The sequence below is a fragment of the Amblyomma americanum genome, chromosome 1 (genome assembly GCF_052857255.1).
Source record: "Amblyomma americanum isolate KBUSLIRL-KWMA chromosome 1, ASM5285725v1, whole genome shotgun sequence".
NCBI classification, from domain to species: domain Eukaryota; kingdom Metazoa; phylum Arthropoda; class Arachnida; order Ixodida; family Ixodidae; genus Amblyomma; species Amblyomma americanum.
In genome coordinates, this window is record NC_135497.1 from 68,186,131 (window position 1) to 68,208,882 (window position 22,752).

General features: G+C 45.9%; 1 protein-coding gene across 1 annotated transcript in view; it reads right to left on the minus strand.

Moving 5' to 3' along the window:
• Positions 1–22,194, minus strand: part of Srp72 (signal recognition particle 72) — a 42,193-nt gene extending 19,999 nt beyond the window's left edge. Inside the window, exons 1-12 of the mRNA XM_077645804.1 lie at positions 21,968–22,194; positions 21,451–21,568; positions 21,209–21,329; positions 21,061–21,126; positions 19,964–20,038; positions 19,775–19,892; positions 8,708–8,780; positions 8,557–8,637; positions 7,863–7,920; positions 5,827–6,093; positions 2,388–2,525; positions 1,495–1,590 (exon numbers count right to left, since the gene is read on the minus strand). Coding sequence (XP_077501930.1) covers positions 1,495–1,590; positions 2,388–2,525; positions 5,827–6,093; positions 7,863–7,920; positions 8,557–8,637; positions 8,708–8,780; positions 19,775–19,892; positions 19,964–20,038; positions 21,061–21,126; positions 21,209–21,329; positions 21,451–21,568; positions 21,968–22,073 — 1,317 coding nt within the window. The 5' untranslated portion in view covers positions 22,074–22,194. The remainder of the gene's footprint in view (positions 1–1,494; positions 1,591–2,387; positions 2,526–5,826; positions 6,094–7,862; positions 7,921–8,556; positions 8,638–8,707; positions 8,781–19,774; positions 19,893–19,963; positions 20,039–21,060; positions 21,127–21,208; positions 21,330–21,450; positions 21,569–21,967) is intronic.
• Positions 22,195–22,752: the final 558 nt, after the last annotated feature.

The window sequence follows — 22,752 nt, forward strand, 5'->3', positions numbered from 1 at the left end:
CATAGTAAAGAAACTCATATAGTGAAGATTTTTGCTGGTCCAAGCGACTTTACTATAAAGGAGTTCTATTGTATTAGTATTTCTGTTTACCTTCAAGTTAGAGACTGCAGAAGCACATATTTCTAGAATTTATAAGCAGGGGTTATGCTTTATCAGTAAAACAGAGGCACCTGCTTTTGGCTATAAATCCTCATACTAGTCGCCACAACTTTACCAAAGCATGCAGCACATCCTGTGCCAATGTCCTTAATATGTGCCTACTGAAACCCTATGCCAGCACCTTTTTGTGACGTTATTGATCAATGGAGGGCGCCACCGCGTCGGTCAATAAAAAGGCACGCATGACTGGGCTAGTCAATGCGTGGTATGCCCTCGACTGGCGTGTTGTCTTTCACTCGTGGCCGGGAAATGTTCCCGGCTCGGCTTATCACACTTTTAATGTTTAAAATACACTATAAAATGTTTTTCATGACCCAATAAGGTTTTGAATGTCAGTCCAAATCTGCTGAACTGTCAGCGCCATCTTATATTAGTGTCACTGCTTCCCTTCACTGCACTTTACAGTAGCTTCCGAAAGTTTGCTCTATTTTGATCCTTTTTTGACCTTTAGAGATCTAAATTGTAGAGGTACTAAAGCATTCAAATTGAGCACCCATGCACCGCCCATAACACGACAAGTCACTGGTCAACAACTTCACCACTGTTCACAGAGATAACTTACAAACATCAACTAAGTACAAGGTCCAAGCTACAGGCTGCACTGCAGGTGAAAATCAGTGTGTTTGCACTATCTTGTCCAAGAAGCAATTCTTCCCGCAAAAACTGCTCTTATAATTTTAATCCCTACACCTACTAAGCAGAATTCACTCCGGAGGATTCACACTCAAATAAACTGCCTTAACGCACAAAAAAAAAAACACTGCCATTACATGCGAATTACAGCGACAGCTGTGTTCCCTGATGGTGTGCCATATTCACAAAAGAACGCTGCAAACTGGAGCAAAAGAGGGCATGCTTGACTCCTTCAACTGCTACAGGCTGACTGAGAACACTGGCACATTTTATTGCTTCTACTTATAGGAGAGAACAAACAATCTATCAAAAGGTGTTGAAGGAACTAAGCACTTGCTTCGCAGGCTGCTATGGCTGGAAGCCGTCTTTGCTGCGTGGATGGAGAGGCTGTCTTCGGGCGCCTCAGATCGCTAAGTGACCTACACAGCAATTGTTCTCGCAAAACAATCGCACCATACACTGGTGGAAGCCAAGAACCAATGGGTCCACCCATGAGGTGATGAAAGCCGAATCGCACAGTGTGATATACCTACATAATAAATGACATCTCTGCACTGGCACTGGTCACACAACCTCCGGAGTTTTGGCATCATGATAGCGTACATACCCTCAGCACCTACTATAGCTGTAAAACATGTTCCTCACTTCCTACACCAAACAATAAAAAAAATTAAGGCTGGAAAAGTTCATATCCCTACTCACCTTGTTCTTTCTATACCAAGCAATAGCATCGGCAAATACTGCTGCGGTGGCTTCCTTGTCTTCAAGGTTTTTGTAAAGTGTAACCAAGGCTGAAACCTATAAAAAAAAAAAAAATCATGAGCACTTTATTCTAGTATGCAGCAAAGCTAGCAAACACGGTATTTTTATCATGACAACTGAAAACAGTCAGCGAAAGTAGTGAAAGTAGTGACAGCATCTTGTTCAGAAGCAGATTTTGGAAGCAAATATGAAGCAACTTGCAGTTTGAGAAACCACTAGTAAATACATGCTCTTTCTTCAAAAAATAAACAACAACTGACTGTCACTTCAGAAGCCACAAAAGATACATGCAGCAAAAAAAAAAAACCTGGCGCTCAACGGAAAAAAAGAATGCACCATAAAACACCTCGTCCATTCTGAAATTTACCTGATAACAGGGATTTTTACGTATCTACAATGTCTAATGTAAACAAAATTACAAAAAATATCCCACAGCATGCTACATCTACAGCCATGTTAGCTAACTCAATTCTTTTTTTAGCACTTGCATGAAGTTTTCGAACAACATGCCTAAGTACCGACCCAGGCCGCTTAGTTAAAACAGACACTTTTCCGAGCACACCTCTATGAGTCAAAGATATAGCAAAACAACCACAACCACCAGCGAATGCTCAACTGCTGGATAACCCAAAAGCCTCGTGCTAAGCTGTTGGTCTATGCTCATCTTGAACAAGTCACGGCGCAGAAATGTTACAGGACCTGAATGAAGGAGGAAAGCATGACAGTTCTGAAGGAAATTCAACTGAATGAGAATGCTCAATCCTTTAGCACATGTGCACATCGCTATGCTACTTGGATGCAATAAGTAAAGCTAACAGACGGCGTCTACATACAATTCCAAGCTTGAATGTAGTGCTTCCAAGTGATTTCAGAAGTTCACAACAGTCATTGAGGTGCCCCTGTGATAGCAGTAGCTGAGCCAAGGTGAGCGATATTGACAGTGACCGGCTTGGGTGATGTTCAGCATAATCCTAAAGGGGAAAACAGAGAGAGACAGACAGAGGGGAGAGAGGGAAAGTGCAAACTATATAACTATCCATATCCATGACACAGAGCTTTCATCCCTACATCACACAACAGGTGAAATTATATTACCTTCTTGATATGGCAGTGAGACAAGAAACTGAAAGCTGGACCGTATACCATATAATCTCGTGTAAGGGCCGCACCCCCCTTTTGGACTAGATAACTGAGAAAGAAATAAGGTTATACTTTTTTTTTTAAATTTGTGCATGGGCCCCACGTTCAAAATTCACACCCAAAATTTTTAAAGAAAGTGCGGCCCTTACAAATCTTTACACGGTACTTCCAGTAAATGTCATATCTTGTCTCCACAATGATGTCACATGCCTACAGCTGACTTATGCCCAAAATGCATAAACTCTGCTCTGCAGTTTACTATAAAGGCAGCAAAGAAACATTAACTTACAAAAGAGTATACTAACAGAAAGCAAACCTCTTTCAATGCCTTGATGTTGAAAATTAACGCAACTGTTTGTCAAAGCGCCAAAAAATTTTCCACATTTCAAATGCTAGTGCCTTTACTTTGCAACAAAACTGCAGGTATCTTAGAAGTATTTGCTGCAGTGCATGGCATGTGCACTGACTTGACCTATATCCCTTTTTTCCGGATGTTTTTTTCTATCGTTACCTATCTAAGCTTTTACCTTCAAGTCAAAAAAGTCGGTTGCAAGTCCACGCCAGTCCAGTCAACCTCATCTCCTATGTCTGTTTTGTGTGTTAGCGCAATTTATTGTCAATTTAAAACAAAATTACAGTAATTGCAAGCACTGACTGCATTCCATGAAGCAGTTTACACACAGCTGCAGTACACACACACACAAAACACAGTGACATGAAGGAAGACGAACATGTGGCCAGCCGGGTCAGCCCAAGACTAATTGCACTGCCTCCTTTGCTGTTCCCCTCCAGGGCATCTAGTCCTCGTCATATGCTGCAATGCTGAACTGCCACATTTCACGCCCCTCGCCAAACCCGAGCAGTACATTTGTCAGCTCTGCTTTGAGGTAAAAGTGCGACCTTCCAAGTCTTTAAAGGGACTATGCAACGAATAAAAAGTCACTTGTAAATGTTTTCAATGCTTAGAAATGATGCTAAGAAGCATTCACACCAAGTATGAGTCTTCGGAACTGAGCCGGCAATTTATTATGAATTTTTAAAAACAGTCTTTTTCAAAATTCGCGGGCCAACTGGTGTGCTTGTAGTGACCGATTTTGAAACTAAAATCGTGAAAAAAGACGTCACTGTACCCATGGCGTCGCCAGGCCACCACACGCTCTCATTCGCTGGAGCTACGGCAGCCACGACGTCATGGGCACACTTCCGGTAGTCGTGAAAATCGTCTGCTCGTGCCGCTGCGCGACCCTCTCGGGCAAGCGCGAGCCAGGGCATTGCCTTTGCGCATATGGTTTCAATTTTCCTCTGCCGCCTCCTTCTGTAGGGAGTTCTGCAGCCACTCACAGTGGCTCGCCGAGTCGGTACTTTCTTCGCTGGCGTTCAGCCGGTACGGCGTGAACGCATAGGGCTCGATGCCCATCGCGGCCGTAAGAGCGAGCAGTCGCGCCTCGAGGTCCGGGTCCATTACTGCTAACTACAACAAACGACAAGCAAAGCAACCCGACGTGCGCCGCAATCATGCCGCCGACGCTGCTGCTGGGGTGCTAGGAGCGACAACCGGAAGTTGCAAAAGGAACGTCAGCGGATGACGTATTCATGGGCAGGGCCCAGTTCCAGACCTGTTTTCTTTATTTTTTTCTGGTGCCCCGCGTGTATGAGTTGAGGGGGGAGAGGAGGAGCATGATTTTTAATCGTCTATATCTTCGGTGTTATTGATACTAGCTTAAAAATCCTTGCGTTGGGGTGACGAGTGATGAAATGCCCATCTCTCGTCTGCTTTACGGAATCTCAATTAATTTATTGCATAGTCCCTTTAATTCTTCACAGTCAGCCAACTGTCGTTTTCACTGCAATTTACAGTATTCATTTCAAAACAAGCCCAAGTGAACAGTGCCGGGAAGGGGGCTTCGGACAAGCCCTTACAAAGAGCCAAAGAAAAAATACTGAGCTATCAATGTCACAGTGAAGGGCTGCTCGGTAAACCCCTGGAAGGCAGCCTGCCAGCTTAACTCTAGACTTTGATTGTTTCACAATTTTTACCAGGCCTTACACCCTAACAGCCCAATCAACATGCCAGCTCACTCGACCTCCAGCCAACTCAACCAAAAAACCATGCAGTATCTACCACATGTCACATGCGCAAACAACAATGCATCTTCACTGCTTTTATGTACAGACAGCCATTGACCGGAAAAACCTTTGCATAATCATCAGTCCTCATTCTAACTCTGCACACTACATCAAACCATTTTTCTGGTACGTTTGCGCCTTCCATACCACATGTAAAACCCGACTCCATACGGCGTTTGAGGTACTACTATTACATGTACCTCACAAGCATGCAGCACTCTTATAACTGTTTATAAATATCAGCTCAATGGCGTCAACAATGCACTGTGGAAGTGCCATGTGTATTTCAAATTGTCTGCAGAGGCGTTTTTCAAAGGACTGCTATATGGGTGAAATCATGTTCTCCAGGGCTTCTTGAAGTGCTACTTGCACTCTTTGAACGGTGTCCTTTGTTCTTACATATCAAAGCACCAAACACAACTCACCTTATCCTGTCAGCAGCAAGTTCATTTCGAATGGCAAACTACTGCACAGACTGCCATGCACAAATCATATTTGTCAAATTGAAAGAATTTTATTCCGAGTCAACAGATTATATATGCGACAAAATATGCCTCCATCACACTAGCTGAAGGTGTTACACTGAGAGCTAAACATGGCAACAAGAGCCACAATCTATAAAACGTGAACAAGCACTAACATTTTCTAACACTTCGTAGCCAATGTTGAAATATCGAAAATATGGGACAGAACTGGAAGTTACTTCACCATGCAAGGTAACTCTCATGCTATACATTTCACATACAGCTGATACTGAAGCAATTACGGCAACTGATATATACAAATGTAATAGTAATTTCGCGCTGAACTGAGCAAGGATACAAGCTGAACATCTTATGGGTAGTTAGAGGTAATGACTCTGTAAACATTAGTGAAAATTGTATATTTAGCTAAAGTAACCCTCATGCTACCCACAATTATTGCAAAATGAACAGAAAACTGTTCAAAATGCTGTTATTAAATCAATAAGAAGCACCGCAAGCAAAAGCCAAGCTTAAGTCTTACCTTGAGCAGCTGCACAGCCTTGTCAAGCTGCTTCTCTTTACAGTGCAGTGTCGCCGCTCGAAGCAGCACTGCCTCATCACGAGCATTGGTGAAATTCTTTTCCAGCATGCCAATGGCTTTGACACACTGGTCCAACTGGCCTGTGTGGTACAACAGCAGGCAGTGGTTGAGTGCAATTGCCCTCCGTTGCTGAGACGTCAGTTTGCTCTCCAATCCTTCAGCAACTGCCATCTTGATCTTCTTCTTGGAGTCAAACATGTTCTGGTCCTGTGCAGCATAGGGTACAAAGCAATAGAGCATTTGTTGTTGAACCTCACTGCACTAACGGTTTCTTGGGACAGTAGCACAGGCACACCAACATTTACTCACAAGGCAACAGTGTTACTATTAATCATTCTTACATCGTCCCAAAACACCTTTATGCACTTTTTTGCCATGCACTTAGTATCTTACTAAAGTACTGGCCAGGAACCAAGCAGCAGGCACCTAGCTTAACACATTCACTGCAGCAATGATTTTTGGGGCCCTAATTCTTGTGCACTGTGGCGCACACTAGACTTTCAGGGCTGTGGAGTGACCCACCAGTGAGCCTCCAGCGAAGTCAACTTATTGGCACCGACAACTGATGGCAACAGTAAACTGGCATGTGTGTTTTTCGCAAGGTCTTTAAAAATCTTAGCTGTCCTATGGCTGTACAGCACCACTCAGTATTCGTGCTGCACAGCAGGAATACAGGATGTGACCAACCGGTGACCGACGATGCAGCGAACGTGCTGAGCAGCTTGTGTGTACAGCTAGTGTACACAGCTCAATCGTTCACTTCCTTCCTGTTTAACTATTCCATTTCATTGCATCAGGCTCAAAGATGGCTCCTACACTTTCAAGAAAATGGCATATCAAATAAAAATAATCAAAACAAGGCATGAAGAGCAATAACAATGCTGTTTTAGACATCCTGTATTTCACACCAAGAAAAAACTGCATAATTAACAAGGCAGAAGTGGTGTGCTATAGCAAGATAAAACTTAAAAAAAAATAGCAGTTAGTAACAGTGGGCCACGGTCCGAGGCATCCTGTATTACTCCGGTGACCAATTACATCAGTGAACAAAATCAGTTTTTAATGTTTGACTGTATCAAACAAGCCACAGGCATTAAAATTATTGAGCTTATAATGTCGTCTCATCATCAGCTTCTTGTTTAGGTAGCAAGGAAAGATTTAACAATGGTCTACATTTTGTCATGGAGGAATTCTGTTCGGCAGTCCTGAAAGTGGGTGGAGCTTCACTGCAGACTTGAGTTGTACCCGACTATAGTATGGAAATGTGGGCTTCCTTTTTGATCACCTTGCAAGGGCTTCAGTGGCAACAAATGCAGACATGCTATATCCATATTCACTGGCACAGAAATACCAGTAAAGTGCAATGCAAACAGGCAGCACACTTATAAACTTGAGCATGAAAACAGCTCTTGAGTATGCCTTCCACCCTTGGTCTACACCAAGCCTACAATTATCCAGCAGAAGCCATAAGTGGCATAGCAGCTTTCACTACAATGCCATAGTAAAATAATCTACTAGATGCCCCAACAGCTAGCAACGAATAAGATACACTCGGTGTCAGCCACCTTTAAACAGCAGGCACTGCTAGTGGCCTAGCCTCCAGTATACACTGATGCAGCATAATCAGTGAATGGCCACAGACAAACACATGTCTGTTTCTGCTATCACTTTCGTGCGCCTAGTCAATTCCACCAACATTCCATCAACGTCTACCTATTACAGCCCATGTCCATAGCTTACATTGTGGATCAAAAACTGAAGACAAGTGTGTGGATGACTACATGTTCCATGCATGCCTCAGGCCAGGCTGAATTTTTCTTCAACAGCAAAGTTTCTCCAGAAGCTGTACAGCTCTTATCCGTAACCATACAGCTAGGCTCAAGTGAATGCCAATGAGTAAGTATCCATTTGAATGTTCCATGCTTTGTACATCATATAACAGAATCTGGAAATGAGTAAAACGCATACTTTCTTACCTTGTTTATAGTTACAATGTTGTTGGCTGCCACAGCTATGATGGCAATGTCAGAGGGTCTGTAAACAAAATGTCAAGTAGCTACAGACATATTATGAACTTACACACACAACTGGGTCTGGCACTGCAACACTTGGCTCAATTAGCAGTACGCACTCAATGTTTACTTTCACCTCTGAGTCATGTAAAAGCACTTCTGCAGGTGCATCAAATGGCGTGTATGGTAACAATAGTGACACTGCTCTGCTGTATGGAGGCCAATGTGAAAAAGTTATTTGTCTCTAATTGTCCTGCACCCCCCCCCGCTTCCAACACACACAGCAAATTAGAAAGCAAGCCACCAAAGAAACTCATTCACTAGCAAGATCTCTGAATGTAAACTACACGCCTTGTGTAAGTCTGGAAGGAGCCTTTCTACAACACAGAAAGCCATGCGTACAGGTGATTATAAGCAGTCAAGTGCACAGGCTGTCTGGTGTCAGCTACTTAGGCTTATTTTCTATTCTGATAGCTTTTAGTTTAAAACCTTACAACGGCATTTCTAAGCAGAGACCATTTACTAATAACCTGGCCTGCCACAAATTAAGTCCCAAGACAGTTTCAGACCACAAGAGTTCAAAGTAAATAGGACTACATAGGGCATCAATTTTTCTGCTTTTCTCATGATGTGAAGGTGATCCAGTGATTGTACGTACCGTTGCTTGAGTGTGAGATTGTACAGCTTCATGGCCTGCTCAAGGAAGCCTAACATTTGCTTGGCATATGCCAGTTGTGTCCTACAAAAAAATCAATGTTAACACCTTTCCACAAGCCCACAAGACATCAAAGCACCTACTAGTAGCCTACCTCACAATGGCCATCTCTTCCTCAATCTCATCTTCGGGAATGTCATCTTCTTCTAAATACTTTTTGCATAGTTCTGTTGACAGTGTAAAGTGAAGATATCTCAATGCATTTTTCACGCCCAATTTGCAAGTATTTAGCAGTAATCAAAAAACAACTGTCACAACTTGTTCCAAAATTCATGTACTCTTCCAGTTAAAATGGCAATATAAGCTCGCTGGTCATCTGCAGTGCAACTAAAAGTGCAAAAAAAAAAGGGACCAGAAAAAAGGAACCAGACATCACAAGTAGTGTTTTGAATCTACTCTGCTGTTCTATATTATATAGTGTCTTGTTTCCCTCCTCTTACTTCCAATGTACACTGCAACCATTGGGCTAAACAAAAATAAGGTTTCAACGCAAAAAGAAAAATCCCTAACGGATTGTGAGACACTGCAAAGGTTCTCTTGAACTCTAAGCATAAGCTTCAATTTTGTACAGGGTCGTCCACTCTTAGTTAGAATGTCGCTGCGTGCTGCCGAGGCTCCACGGGGCGCCTCTGGCGGCTGCCGTAGAAACTATTGAGCAGGAGCAGTCAGAGCGTTGTCTGCTATAGTGCGCTTTGTATTGCGGTGAAGTGGGCTTCAAGTTTGCACTGCGTCTGAAGGACGCTGATCGTAGAAACGTTTCTGACTAAACAAAAGGCTGCGGAGAAGCCTATCAGCCGCTGTTATCCCATTGCAGCAACCGTAGCAAAGTCTTCTGTGTGCCTGGGGAAGTTGAAACCTACAAATAAAAAACACTGGGGAAAAAATGCGCACCACATAATATTCAAAGCTTTATAATACTGCTGTAGCACTACGATCGGCAAATATTTTTAACTTTTGGCGTCTTGCTGAGTAGCTGGTAATAAATGTTAGCAAACGACTGCTGTTGTCTGCTGAAATCGCGGCGCAACGAAATTTAATCGGAGCAGAATAATACCAGTAGAGGTGGAGCTACATTTTTAGACTCCTATTTCAGCTTCACACAGATTAAGGTAGACGGCCAGGTAGACTCATCAGCATTTGAGAGCAATCCGTAAGGTTTACGAGGACCTCAGTCTTCATCTCTTTTCATCTTTGCATGGCTTTAAGTAGTCTCTAAGCGGATATTTATTACAGTTCATAGGTCGCCGTAGCAAAGAATGCCGTACTGTGTTCCTGCTAAGTTCCAAGTGTGGCTGGCGTATCGAAGCAGAACCTCTTGAATCAGGTATGTGGACAATTTACTCAGCCGCATTTCAGTCTACCTCTAACATTTCCATCAAGGCTTTCCGATGAGCGTCAAAAGCGTAACCTTTTCTCCGGTGTATCGTGACACTGCAACTTCCTGGTCGCAAAAATTGCATGACGAGGTTGATCTCTAGACGTAAACGATCAGGTCACTCCGCTCAGCCACATTTCAATCTACCTCTAACCTTCCCATCGAGGCTTTCGGATGAGCGCTAAAAGCGTAATCTTTTCTCCGGTGTACCATGACACTGCAACTTCCTGGTCGCAAAAATTCTATGACGACGTTCACCTATACACGTAAACGGTCAGGTCACCCCGCTGTCTGTCGTTGAGTGCTACTGCTTTCGCGATTCGTTTCGCGATTAAGACTACAAGAACGTTACCTTATCACAACTGCGACCCGCCTCCCGCCTGTCTAGGCCGAGAGCGCAGATGCGTCTGGTCACTTCAATGTTTTCTGCTTGTGGGCCACACTAAACCGAAATGTCGAGAGTGCCAGAGGACGAGAGGCGGTTAATTGTGGATTTAAGTCTGAGGGGCTACTCGCAGAAACGAATTGCAGCAGAAACCAATCGTGCAATTCACACAGTGAATAGAATAATTAAGGCATACCGGACTGAAGGCAGGCTTCAGGATGCCCCTCGCCAGCCTTGTCGCAGAGTGACAACAGGTCAAGAAGACAGAGAGCTAGTAGCTGCTGTGGTGGATAACCCAAAGACGTCTAGAGGCGGTTAATTGTGGATTAAGTCTGAGGGGCTAGTAAAAGGTTTGCCGGTGGTGTTGGTCCGGTGATTTCCAGAAACTGGATGCATCGCTTGAAGGCTCCTCGGTGATACGACTTGCAGGCGAAGCGATTTATAGAGAAACGAACTTTTATACAGGCTATTTACAGATGGGTACAAACAAAAGTCAGTATACGGCCACAACTATACGCGGCCGGCCTAGCCGACCGCCTGCACAGAGGCGAGGGACACCGCATCCCAACAGTCAAACTGGCGCGCCTCGCACCAGCTCTCAACGGTCACTCCCTCCGCACTCGGCCAGACCGAGCGCCTCCAGCTAGGAGTCGCCAGAGACAAAAGCACACGGGCGTGGCTCCCTTCGCTGGTACACCCCGAAGATGCCCGCCCCCTTTCCACACGTAAACATAAACTGCTAACTTAAAGAAGGGAATTGCGCTAAAAAAGACATGGACGAGAAAAGACAAGGACGGGCGCAAACTCGCGACTGATTTTATTCAGAAAGAACACAAATATATATATACCTAGATTCTTATCCAATCACTGCCTAAGCGCACATGCCAGGAACGTTTTCTCTTTCTTATACAAATTGATACTAGAATCGCTTACGCATTCATCACCTGACTTATCAATGAAAAAAGCCTCTGCGAGTTCACGTGCTACCTGGTTACGACTGCGCCTTAAGATTTTTGTTCTAGCCAGCAAAGGCTGGCATGCTTTATCAGGCGTAGCCAAAGGGCATGCGCCGCAATGTAAGGGCAAATTTGACCCTTCTCCATAAACTGCTAACTGCGGCTCATCAGTTTTGACGAATAGGAAAGCTCAGAACTGATGTCAGCGTTTTCCCTTACCTACGAGTTGCTCCCTAGGTGGTCTCGCAATCAGCCAAGGGGACAGGGGTCCAAGGTCGAGGCCGGCAGATAGCCCCGCCGTCCGGAACGGCGAAGGAAACCGCAAGGACGAATGGGGAGACTAGCCAAAAAGGCATGAGTCCCGTTCTAACGGCGTGCACCAAAGCAGAACAAAATAAAAGAAAACCGGACGCGCAGCCTAGGTCACTGCCCTCTCCCGGAATATTCGCAACACATGTACAAAAAGATGCGACCGCGCGCCGAACCCTACACCTTCCCCCCAAGACTCGGCTAATCTATTTAGAGATAAGCCGAGGCAACAAACAACAAAAAGGGTTCGGCAAGTGGCGGTTGAGTACCTCTGCACAAGCAAGCAACCGGAGCCTGCGAGCCTGCATGCTGCGACCCTTCGTCACACACTCACACCCATCCCGAGGACAATGCTAATGACAATGCTAATGACAATGCTAATGACAGTGCCAATGACAAATACTCTCAATCTTGTAACTAAGACAGCACATCATTCTCGGGGCACTCAAACATCTGTAATATGCAAACAAAGCCAGTTCCGAGCAGTTTATATCACACTGTCCGTAATCACTGGAGCACACAAGGTAAAATCAGCATAACTGCCGCACAAGAACATTCGGTCATGTCCATGTCTGTAGTCCCCGAACACTGAGTCCTGCCAACTCTGGATCCCCCACACCCACCTACTGCATCCGCGCTTACTCGAGCCTTTTCTTTCATCTCGAGACGTGCCACCAAGGCTAGCCGTGTTGCATACCTGCGCACGGGTCCTTGCTGGGACATGGCGAGGCCTGTTAAAGGTGGAGTGGGCATGGCCAACGCAGCCTACAATTCAGCGGCATCCTCCCGGGTCGAACACTCGCACCCGCCGTCTACGACCGAATATCGGTGCGGCACAGGCGGTCAAGCGCAGTGACATTCCGTTTGCGCTGCTGTCTATCCAACTTACGACCCTCGTTGGCGGTCAGCGCACTCAGGCCACGCGCCTTCGCTATGGACAGAGCCATGTTTTCTGAGGCCTTCATGCTTTGCGTGCTCAACTGCTGTAGCGTCTTTACGCTGGACGCCAGTCCCTCGGGCTGCATAAGCAAAGGCATGCAAAGATCATGCCGTGATTTGTCGTGCGTCACAAACTTTTGACGTGTTTCCGTGCTCTGTTCACAGTAAAGGAAGCAGACACTGTACACACCAGCTGATCTGCCGTATGGCAATCTCTCCACTGTAGCGTTGCTTGTACCCATGTTCGCTGTCTCAGAATAAGCTCTAGTCAGCTGCGACAACTGCGCCTCAAGCGACGCCGCTACCGCTGAGCTCGATGTTTCATCCGCGTCATTGTTGAAATACCCCCGACGCACCGCTTCCATGTCGATGCGCAAAGAAAGTTCACAATGGACGCCTGAGCCTGGCGAGCCGCCCTTTTCCTCATGCTCATGAGGTTCAGCGCAAAAGTCCGTCATGCCCTCACGTGCGTCGCCCATCGGATGGGTTTTATCGGCGTTTCCCTCCACGGGGCTCATCTCCAAGCCAGCAGGTAGGGACCGCTGTTTTCTTTCAACCTGGATTGCTGACTGAGCAGCATCCGGCAACTCAGCGCCAGCAATCTCTACATTGTTTGCCGGGACTTGCGCTTCGCTCGAAGCGCTTTCGATCCCCACCGGCTTCAAGCTGCAGCAACTAACCACCTCTTCTGTTACACCGCTCAGCGATTCGTTGCCATCTCCTCTACCCGGAGGGGGTGATCGGCTCTGAGCTCGCTCTAGCAGTACCACCTCCTGCTGCGCACTTCGCTCTTTCTGGAGAGATTCTTTCATCTCCTTGTACTCTTGTTTGGCTATCGCTAGTTTGCGCTCGAGAGATTCCAGACTGACATCGTCCAGCTTATTTTCGAGGTAACTACCTCGCCCGGACCATAACGCGAACCTGGCATAATGCCCACTCGAACAACTGAATGCGGCAGCGATCTCTACATTGTTTGCCGGGACTTGCGCTTTGCTCGAAGCGCTCTCAATCCCTACCGGCTTCAAGCTGCAGCAACCAACCACATCCTCTGTTACACTGCTCAGCGATTCGTTGCCGTCTCCTCTGCCCGGAGGGGATGATCGGCTCTGAGCTCGCTCTAGCGGTACCACCTCCTGCTGCGCACTTCGCTCTTTCTGGAGAGATTCTTTCATCTCCTTGTACTCTTGTTTGGCTATCGCTAGTTTGTGCTCGAGAGATTCCAGACTGACATCGTCCAGCTTATTTTCGAGGTAACTACCTCGCCCGGACCATAACGCGAACCTGGCATAATGCCCACTCGAACAACTGAATGCGGCAGCGATCTCTACATTGTTTGCCGGGACTTGCGCTTTGCTCGAAGCGCTCTCAATCCCTACCGGCTTCAAGCTGCAGCAACCAACCACATCCTCTGTTACACTGCTCAGCGATTCGTTGCCATCTCCTCTGCCCGGAGGGGGTGATCGGCTCTGAGCTCGCTCTAGCGGTACCACCTCCTGCTGCGCACTTCGCTCTTTCTGGAGAGATTCTTTCATCTCCTTGTACTCTTGTTTGGCTATCGCTAGTTCGCGCTCGAGGGATTCTAGGCTGACATCGTCCAGCCTGGACCATAAGACGCGCCTGGCGTATTGCCCACTCGAACACCTGAATGCGGCCATCACACCCGTTGCTCCCTAACCCTGCGGCTCGAGCGCTACGGAGGCAAGCAAATGGGAAGGGGGACTCACTCTGCCGCCGCGTCGCTGCCCATGGCTCCTGCGACCTCTCCGACCCTCTCAGTCAGATGCCGCCTCGTCCTTTCCACGGCTGCAGCACTCTCTTCCTCGGAGGCCTCTTGTTGCCTCCTCGTTGCTCCGCAGAAAGCCGTGTCCGCTTGAATCTTCCAACTGCCGCCGTTGCTGAGGGATACCACTCTGTGTCTGTTGAAGGCCTTGTCTTCAGCGTTTCACGCCCGATGCGGTTCGCACCTTCGTACCCCCGTAGCCTGTCGTCCTTTCGGTATCGCGCCTTGGATGCCGAACTTCGTCCTTCTCTCCGTGGATGTCTTCGTCCGTTCCTCGGAGCCGCTGCAGAGCACCAGTACTGTCGACTGCGCCAGTAAAAGGTTTGCCGGTGGTGTTGGTCCGGTGATTTCCAGAAACTGGATGCACCGCTTGAAGGCTCCTCGATGATACGACTTGCAGGCGAAGCGATTTATAGAGAAATGAACTTTTATACAGGCTATTTACAGATGGGTACAAACAAAAGTCAGTATACGGCCACAACTATCCGCGGCCGGCCTAGCCGACAGCCTGCACAGAGGCGAGGGTAACCGCGTCCCCAGCAGTCAAACTGGCACGCCTCGCACCAGCTCTCAACGGTCACTCCCTCCGCACTCGGCCAGACCGAGCGCCTGCCAGCTAGGAGTCGTCAGAGACAAAAGCACACGGGCGCGGCTCCCTTCGTAAACATAAACTGCTAACTGCGGCTCATCAGTTTTGACGAACAGGTAAGCTCAGAACTGATGTCAGCATTTTCCCTTACCTACGAGTTGCTCCCTAGGTGGTCTCGCAATCCGCCAAGGGGACAGGGGTCCAAGGTCGAGGCCGGCAGATAGCCCCGCCGTCCGGAGCGGCGAAGGAAACCGCAAGGACGAATGGGGAGACTAACCAAAAAGGCATGAGTCCCGTTCTAACGGCGTGCACCAAAGCAGAACAAAATAAAAGAAAACCGGACGCGCAGCCTAGGTCACTGCCCTCTCCCGGAATATTCGCAACACGTACAAAAAGATGCGACAGCGCGCCGAACCCTACAGGGCTACTCGCAGAAACGAATTGCAGCAGAAACCAATCGTGCAATTCACACAGTGAATAGAACAATTAAGGCATACCGGACCGAAGGCAGGCTTCAGGATGCCCCTCGGCAGCCTCGTCGCAGAGTGACAACAGGTCAAGAAGACAGAGAGCTAGTAGCTGCTGTGGTGGATAACCCAAAGACGTCTATACAGGAGCTGCAAGTGCAGCTGGGTTTGAAACATGCTTCTGCCACTACAATCAAGCGACGCCTTTACGAAGCTGGCCTAAAGAGCAGAACTGCTGCACAGAAACCGCTCCTGCATGCTCAAAACAAGGCGAAATGCCTGCAGTTTGCCCAAGACCATGTGGATTGGTTGGTGGAGAACTGGAAGAGCATCGTCTTCACGGACGAGTCTACTTTTTCTACTAGATGGAACCAAAGAGCTCAAGTCTGATGCCCCATTAACACGAGGTATGTGGCTTTGTTCGTAAACCTTTCCTATAAATTAATGCATGGCAGCTAACTTTTTTAGGAGCATTATTTACCTTGCAATTTAGCGTTCCAATGAATGTGTATACTTTGCGTAATATAGTTTTCAAATGCGCAGCAGCTCATTTGTTTTTTTGACAGCATCGAGCAAAAACTGATCGATGTGTCCGGCCTAGGAGTATGTATCTAAAGCCAGTAAAAACAAGCTTGAATACAGAACTTGAAGCTTGAATACTGTTGAGCATAACCCGTTCCAATTTTGACCCGTGTCTTATCAAGAAGCGTCGATTGCGAACAGCGTAAAAAAATAGCGTTGCATTGTGGACTGCTTGGACGGCAATCCTTTTCCGTGCACGAGGTGCTCACGCTAAACTACAGGTCGAAAATGCGTACATGCAGGTTAAAGCGTGTAAACAGCATTCAGAATTGATGTTTGCGAAGCTTTCTAATGACGCTTTCAATAAAGTCACTGTATAAATGCGCGTCATTTTCAATATTTTCATTGTTTCTCAGCCACTTGACAGCGCAGGCGATTGACGCAAAGACGGTATCGCTAATAAAGCAGCCAAGCCATTATTTTTTTTCAATTGCTTGTGGTAATTACCTTGGCTTGTAGGAATACAAGTTCCGTTGGCAGACTCAATAAAACTTATACATAGCATGTCTTCAGAAGTATCCCTTCCTTGAAATTCGGTTTCGGATGGCTGGTGTGTAATTCTCATACCAAATGTGTGTGTATACGAAATTTGAATGTTATTACATCAAACAAGTGCGTTGTAACAAAAGACAATTACTTCTTCTACGAAACTAGAAAACAGTGTTTTCTTCACGGCAACAAAGCAAACAAAAATATAGTACCTGCACTCCATATTTTTTGCAGATATATGCCGGAATTCATACAACGAGTTGCCGCAAGTGGAAGGACCTCTGACTGTATGGGGCGCCGTTACGAAGGATGGTCTTGGACCTCTAGTCCGAATACCCGGGCGACTCACATCGGAAGGCTACTGCTCTATACTGGACGATGTGGCTTTGCCATTTCTGGTAGATGGCCCGTTCCCTGACATGGACTTTATTCTTCAACACGACCGCTCCCCAATACACACTTCCAAGAGGGTTGCCTCGTATTTGCAGAACCGAGGAATTGTAGTGATGAATTGGCCTCCACAATCGCCAGACCTCAACATCATCGAAAACCTGTGGGGGAACATTAAAGTTGGGTTGTCGGCTCAAAACTTGCATGGTTTGTCTGCAGTCCAAGAGCGTTGGAAAGCGTTAAGGGCCAATGTTGACCTCTGCACTTCGCTCTACAACTCCCTTCCTGGCAGGATGAGAGCTGTCGTAGATGCCGGCGGCAATGTTATACGCTACTAGGCCACCAAGTGTACGACCTTCAGTCGCACTTGCGTCGAGACGGGCTGCAAGATTGCGCGCCTCGCTTGACCATCAGTTCCAGACTGCCTTATTTCTGTTTATATTTTTTCGCCATTTCTTTTTTTTTTACCTTACAAGAGAACTGTATTCGTGAACTTGTTTCTTTTTATGTTCTAAACTTCTTTTTTTGTTGCTCTCTGTGCACATATGCGAAGTAAAATATATTGGTATTTTCGTTTGCCTCTTTTTTGTTTTTATAATTGTGCAAGTACCTTGCTACAGTGTTCATATTAGGCTAAGGCAATATCTCTAATTTTTCATGCCTATTCACCGTCGATATTCTGGTACCCTGAGATCTCACCAGATGGGAGCACTCGTTTACCAATGGTTAATATTAGTTTCCCATACAATATGGTCGACGTTTTAAAATGTTGCGGAAGAGTTGTCGTTGAGTAAAGTCGAAGAGTCGTTGCAGAGTAGTCGTAGCTGCAGTAGTACGCATCTGAGTATTCATCACGCTGAGCATTCTCTGACACAAAAATCTACAAGTCTTTCTTCGTCCCGCACTCTCGACAGTTCAGTTAAGTGTGGCCCACAAGCAGAAAACATTGAAGTGACAAGACGCATCTGCGCTCTCGGCCTAGACAGGCGGGAGGCGGGTCGCAGTTGTGATAAGGTAACGTTCTTGTAGTCTTAATCGCGAAACGAATCGCGAAAGCAGTAGCACTCAACGACAGACAGCGGGGTGACCTGACCGTTTACGTGTATAGGTGAACGTCGTCATAGAATTTTTGCGACCAGGAAGTTGCAGTGTCACGGTACACCGGAGAAAAGATTACGCTTTTAGCAGTCACCCAAAAGCCTTGATGGAAAGGTTAGAGGTAGATTGAAATGCGGCTGAGCGGAGTGACCTGACCGCTTACGTCTATAGATAAACCTCGTCACGCAATTTTCGCAACCGGGAACTTGCAGTGTCACGGTACACGGGAGAAAAGGTTACGCTTTTGACGCTCATCGGAAAGCCTTGATGGAAATGTTAGAGGTAGACTGAAATGCAGCTGAGTAAATTGTCCACATGCCAGCCACACTTTGAACTTAGCGGGAACACAGTACGGCATTCTTTGCTACGGCGACCTATCAACTGTAATAAATATCCGCTTAGAGACTACTTAAAGCCATGCAAAGATGAAAAAAGATGAAGACTGAGGTCCTCGTAAACCTTACGGATCGCTCTCAAATGCTGATGAGTCTACCTGGCCGTCTACCTTAATCTGTGTGAAGCTAAAATAGGAGTCTAAAAATGTAGCTCCACCTCTACTGGTATTATTCTGCTCCGATTCAATTTCGTTGCGCCGCGATTTCAGCAGACAACAGCAGTCGTTTGCTAACATTTATTACCAGCTACTCAGCAAGACGCCAAAAGTTTAAAATATTTGCCGATCGTAGTGCTACAGCAGCATTATAAAGCTTTGAATATTACGTGGCACGCATTTTCTCCCCAGTGTTTTTTATTTGTAGGTTTCAACTTCCCCAGGCACACAGAAGACTTTGCTACGGTTGCTGCAACGGGATAACAGCAGCTGATAGGCTTCTCTGCAGTCTTTTATTTAGTCAGAAACGTTTCTCCGAACGGCGTTCTTCGGACGCAGTGCAAACTTGAAGCCCACTTCACCGCAATACAAAGCGCACTGTAGCAGACGACGCGCGAAGCCCCGCCTGCGGGGCTCTCACTGCTCCTACGCAATAGTTTCTACGGCGGCCTCGAGAGGCGCCCCGCAGAGCGCCGGCAGCACGGAGCGACATTCTTACTAAGAGTGGACGACCCTGTACATGCACATCTACATTGCCTGTGATCACACCATCCACCTCATCTTATAATGCATTTTCTATTTTAGCTCCCTGTCAAATTTTTTTCTTTTCTTTTCCCCCTCTCTTTGCAATGAAGCTGATTCAATTTTCAATCACATACTCATTCCAGCCTGGACTGCCAGTAGTACTAAAGAAACTAATTACACGCTAAAATGCTTATGGTGTGGAATTTTGATACATATAATCATCTCATTGAACTAAATACGCATCAGTCTTTAAATGTTCCAGTCACTGTATTTTTGCTTTTCAAAAACTAACCCCATCATCTCAAGAATTCCAAAACATGCGCCATTTTATTTCGCAAAATTTTAATTTACTGCACTGTAATCATAAGATATGTTTATATGATCATAAATAAACAAATATAACGGCAGCATCTACAACACTTTAGTTATTCAGTTGGGATAATATTCACATCAGCACTACCCCAAAACACTCCACAGGAAATTCTTATTAAGCTTGCATTCACCCGCAGAAGAGGCCATATTACGACACTTTGCATTACACTGAGCAAAAAACTTATGAAAACTTTGCAAACAATGTGATCTCTGCAGTTACCATAATTAAGTACTGCACTACACTACAAAACAAGACACACACTATTCCAATGTAGATATATATACTTGCCAAGGCCAAACTGAGTGGCTACAAAAACAAAAAACTGGGTAATGTAGTAACACTAAGGCTACTTGCCTTCAGCTTGAACAAGCTTTCGATGAGCATCAGCATATTTCCCTAGACCCAATAGAGTGCAAGCTTTGTTGTAGCACAATTCGTACGAGCCTTCACCCAGGTCTGGAGCACCTTTCACCTGAGCATTTTTGCATATCATGAGTACAATGAAAACAGTCTTCAAACAGTGAAAGTAACAAGACTATGTACCTCTTGTCTGGTCTGCATTGTCAAAGATGCTATAACAGCTGCAAGATTGGTTTCTCTTTCCTCTTCATAGTCATCCTTTAAAAGTAACAATACAGAAAAACAACAGCACTGATTAGACGGTGAATAATCCAAAAACACCATAAAAAATTTTTGTTAGCCTTGCTACATTTAGTGTTCGTATGTCAACAAACAAGAAAGGAACATCTCCTGTTTGCATCCCCAAAGGCTTTACTCAGACACCAAGCCTGACTGTCAAAACATAACATTTTAGAATGCTTACAAGACTACTGAATTTTACCTTCGGCAGGCCTTCAGACCAGAAACTGAAACTTGGGCGCATTTCTTATTGCACCTAACTGAAATATATACACAAAGATAGTTTGACATATGAAAAAAGTACCAAATCTCAACCAAGAGACATTTTGTACAGATGTCACAGCAAAGGTGTCTAAGATATGTGTTTGCTATAGTGGCCTGAACTCACTGCCACGTCTGCGGCTTCTTTGCACACTTTTTTTATTATTGTAAATTTCAACTGTGCAACCGTGTTATACTGCCATGTGCAGTGCTTAGCTGGAACTCGCAAAAATCCTCTGCATGAACAGGACCACACTGTTTGGCTGGAATCGGTGCTTGAAAATGCAAAGCACGCAAGGACGAAGCACAGTGAAGGCCTGTAGCAGTACCAGAGTGAAACTTTTTAAACCAGGGCCTACGCCAGTTTTTAAATGAGCTAGGTCTTGTGTTAAGCTTAGGGCAGTGACCCATCGAATGAACACAAAAATACCTTGCTACGGAGAAAAGTGAACAAGAAAAGCCAATCAAGCTGATGCCAAGTTCAATGTTACCAAGTATGAAAACAATAATTTCTGAGCAAGCAACAGGACTGGCGCCAACCTTCCCAGTACTACCACAAGGCATACAACTGAAACCAGCCGGCATTATGACTCCACACGAAAACAATCCATACAATCAAAACTGTTACTGCCAACCAGCAACGTGACATATATGGCAGTAAAATTACTACTTCTGGAAAGTGGAGTACTCCTGCAGCTACTATGACTTGACAGTAACACGATGTCAAGGGAAGCACTAACCTGAGAGTTTTTAATGAGGTCCCTGTAGACATCAAAACATTCCTTGTAGTTTTCAAGCCTATAAAGCTGCAATTAATAAAAAAGTTGCAAATTTTAAAAACAGTTCCACAACTGGCAGTGCAGTCAAGGTACTGCCGGCGATACATACCACCTGGGCTTTCAATTCTTTAACTCTAAAACTCTGTGTAGAAATGCTATTCAACAACTTCCAGGCCTCCTTTGTGTCATTCAGCCGGTACAGGCAGTACGCCTTCTCAAAAGCCATATCCCTGCGCAACAAAGCACACAGTACATTAGCTGACACAATGAAATCACAAGTTTTTACGGCAATACCAACGCTACTGTCACCAAAAAAGCCTCATGCTCAATAAATCAATTGCTAATACGTACCCTATGTGCTTGGAATTTTTGTTGATAACGTCGATTGCATCCTTGAAATCTCCTATCTGTATTAAAGACACCACTTTGCACTGTAGCGCTTTTTCTTCCGTAGGAAACTCGTGCAAAACTGAAAGAGGGGACGGATATTGAGTGCGAGTGGATACTGGAGCAACGTAGTAGTCGCAACACAGATTTAAAACGAATGTCACTTAGCTATCTGACGTTAGTTCACATCCAGTCATGTTAGCAAACGTTTTCTCCCGAGTATTCACCGAACAAAACTCGGCTGTAAGAAACACACGAGAGTTCGCAGAATTCAGTAATTGCTAGTAAGCAAAGGGGTCGCCATATGGACTCCAGGAATAGCGGTGAGCGTGGCTGAATTCTGGCACCATTAGCAGGAGAAACTGAAAGCTGACGTCCTGCAGAAAGCGTACTGTCTTTCGTTTCCGGACCCGAAAGAGTCAAAACAGCAAGACAGGCCACGACATGAGCATGCACAGGTAGCATGCGACGATGAGCTTACTTTTGTCGCAAACCTTCAGGGCTCGGTCGTACTCTCCGCTTTTGCCATAGCGGCTGAGCTCGAGGTAGAACCCCGACAAAGCAGCCGACGTGTTCGTTTGTGCCATGTTTCAGGCAGAAAAAAAAAACACGTCGCAAACTTAACTTCACACTCCAGCAAGCTCGGCTGCCTCGTTGCCTTCTGCGACAGGCGAACAACAGCAATGTGGCCGGCAGATCGACGCGCCCCCTCTCAGCACATTCCACCAACAGTTTAACAAAATCACGTTGACATAATGATGATGCTAATGCCTTAAAATTGACTACCACCAAATTTTACTACATCGGTTTTGGAGCCTGCACAATGAGAGAAAGGACTAAGGCCTTTGTAACTGTGACTTGCACGCCAGTGCTACCCCCCCCCCCCCTCCCCCCTAAGTACGTCCGATAGCGGCGCTACACAGGAACACAGGCCCCTATGGCTAGCATTTCTGGGTATTAGGGGAGCCTATGACAACGTTACTCAGGAGCATTTGTGGGACATAATGGGTACATTGGATGTGGAAAATGGAGTAATTAATCTGTTAAAAGATATATATAGAGGTAACAAAGTGCTCATAAAATGGGGAAAAAAATGTATCGGGGCCTGTAGAGATACAGCGGGGGCTTAGGCAAGGATGTCCTCTGTCCCCTTTGTTGTTCATGTTGTACCTGCAAGGGTTGGAGACCAAGCTAGAGGGGAGCGGACTAGGCTTCAACCTCTCTTTTTTTCAGGCAAGGGGAATGGATTAAACAGTCATTACCGGG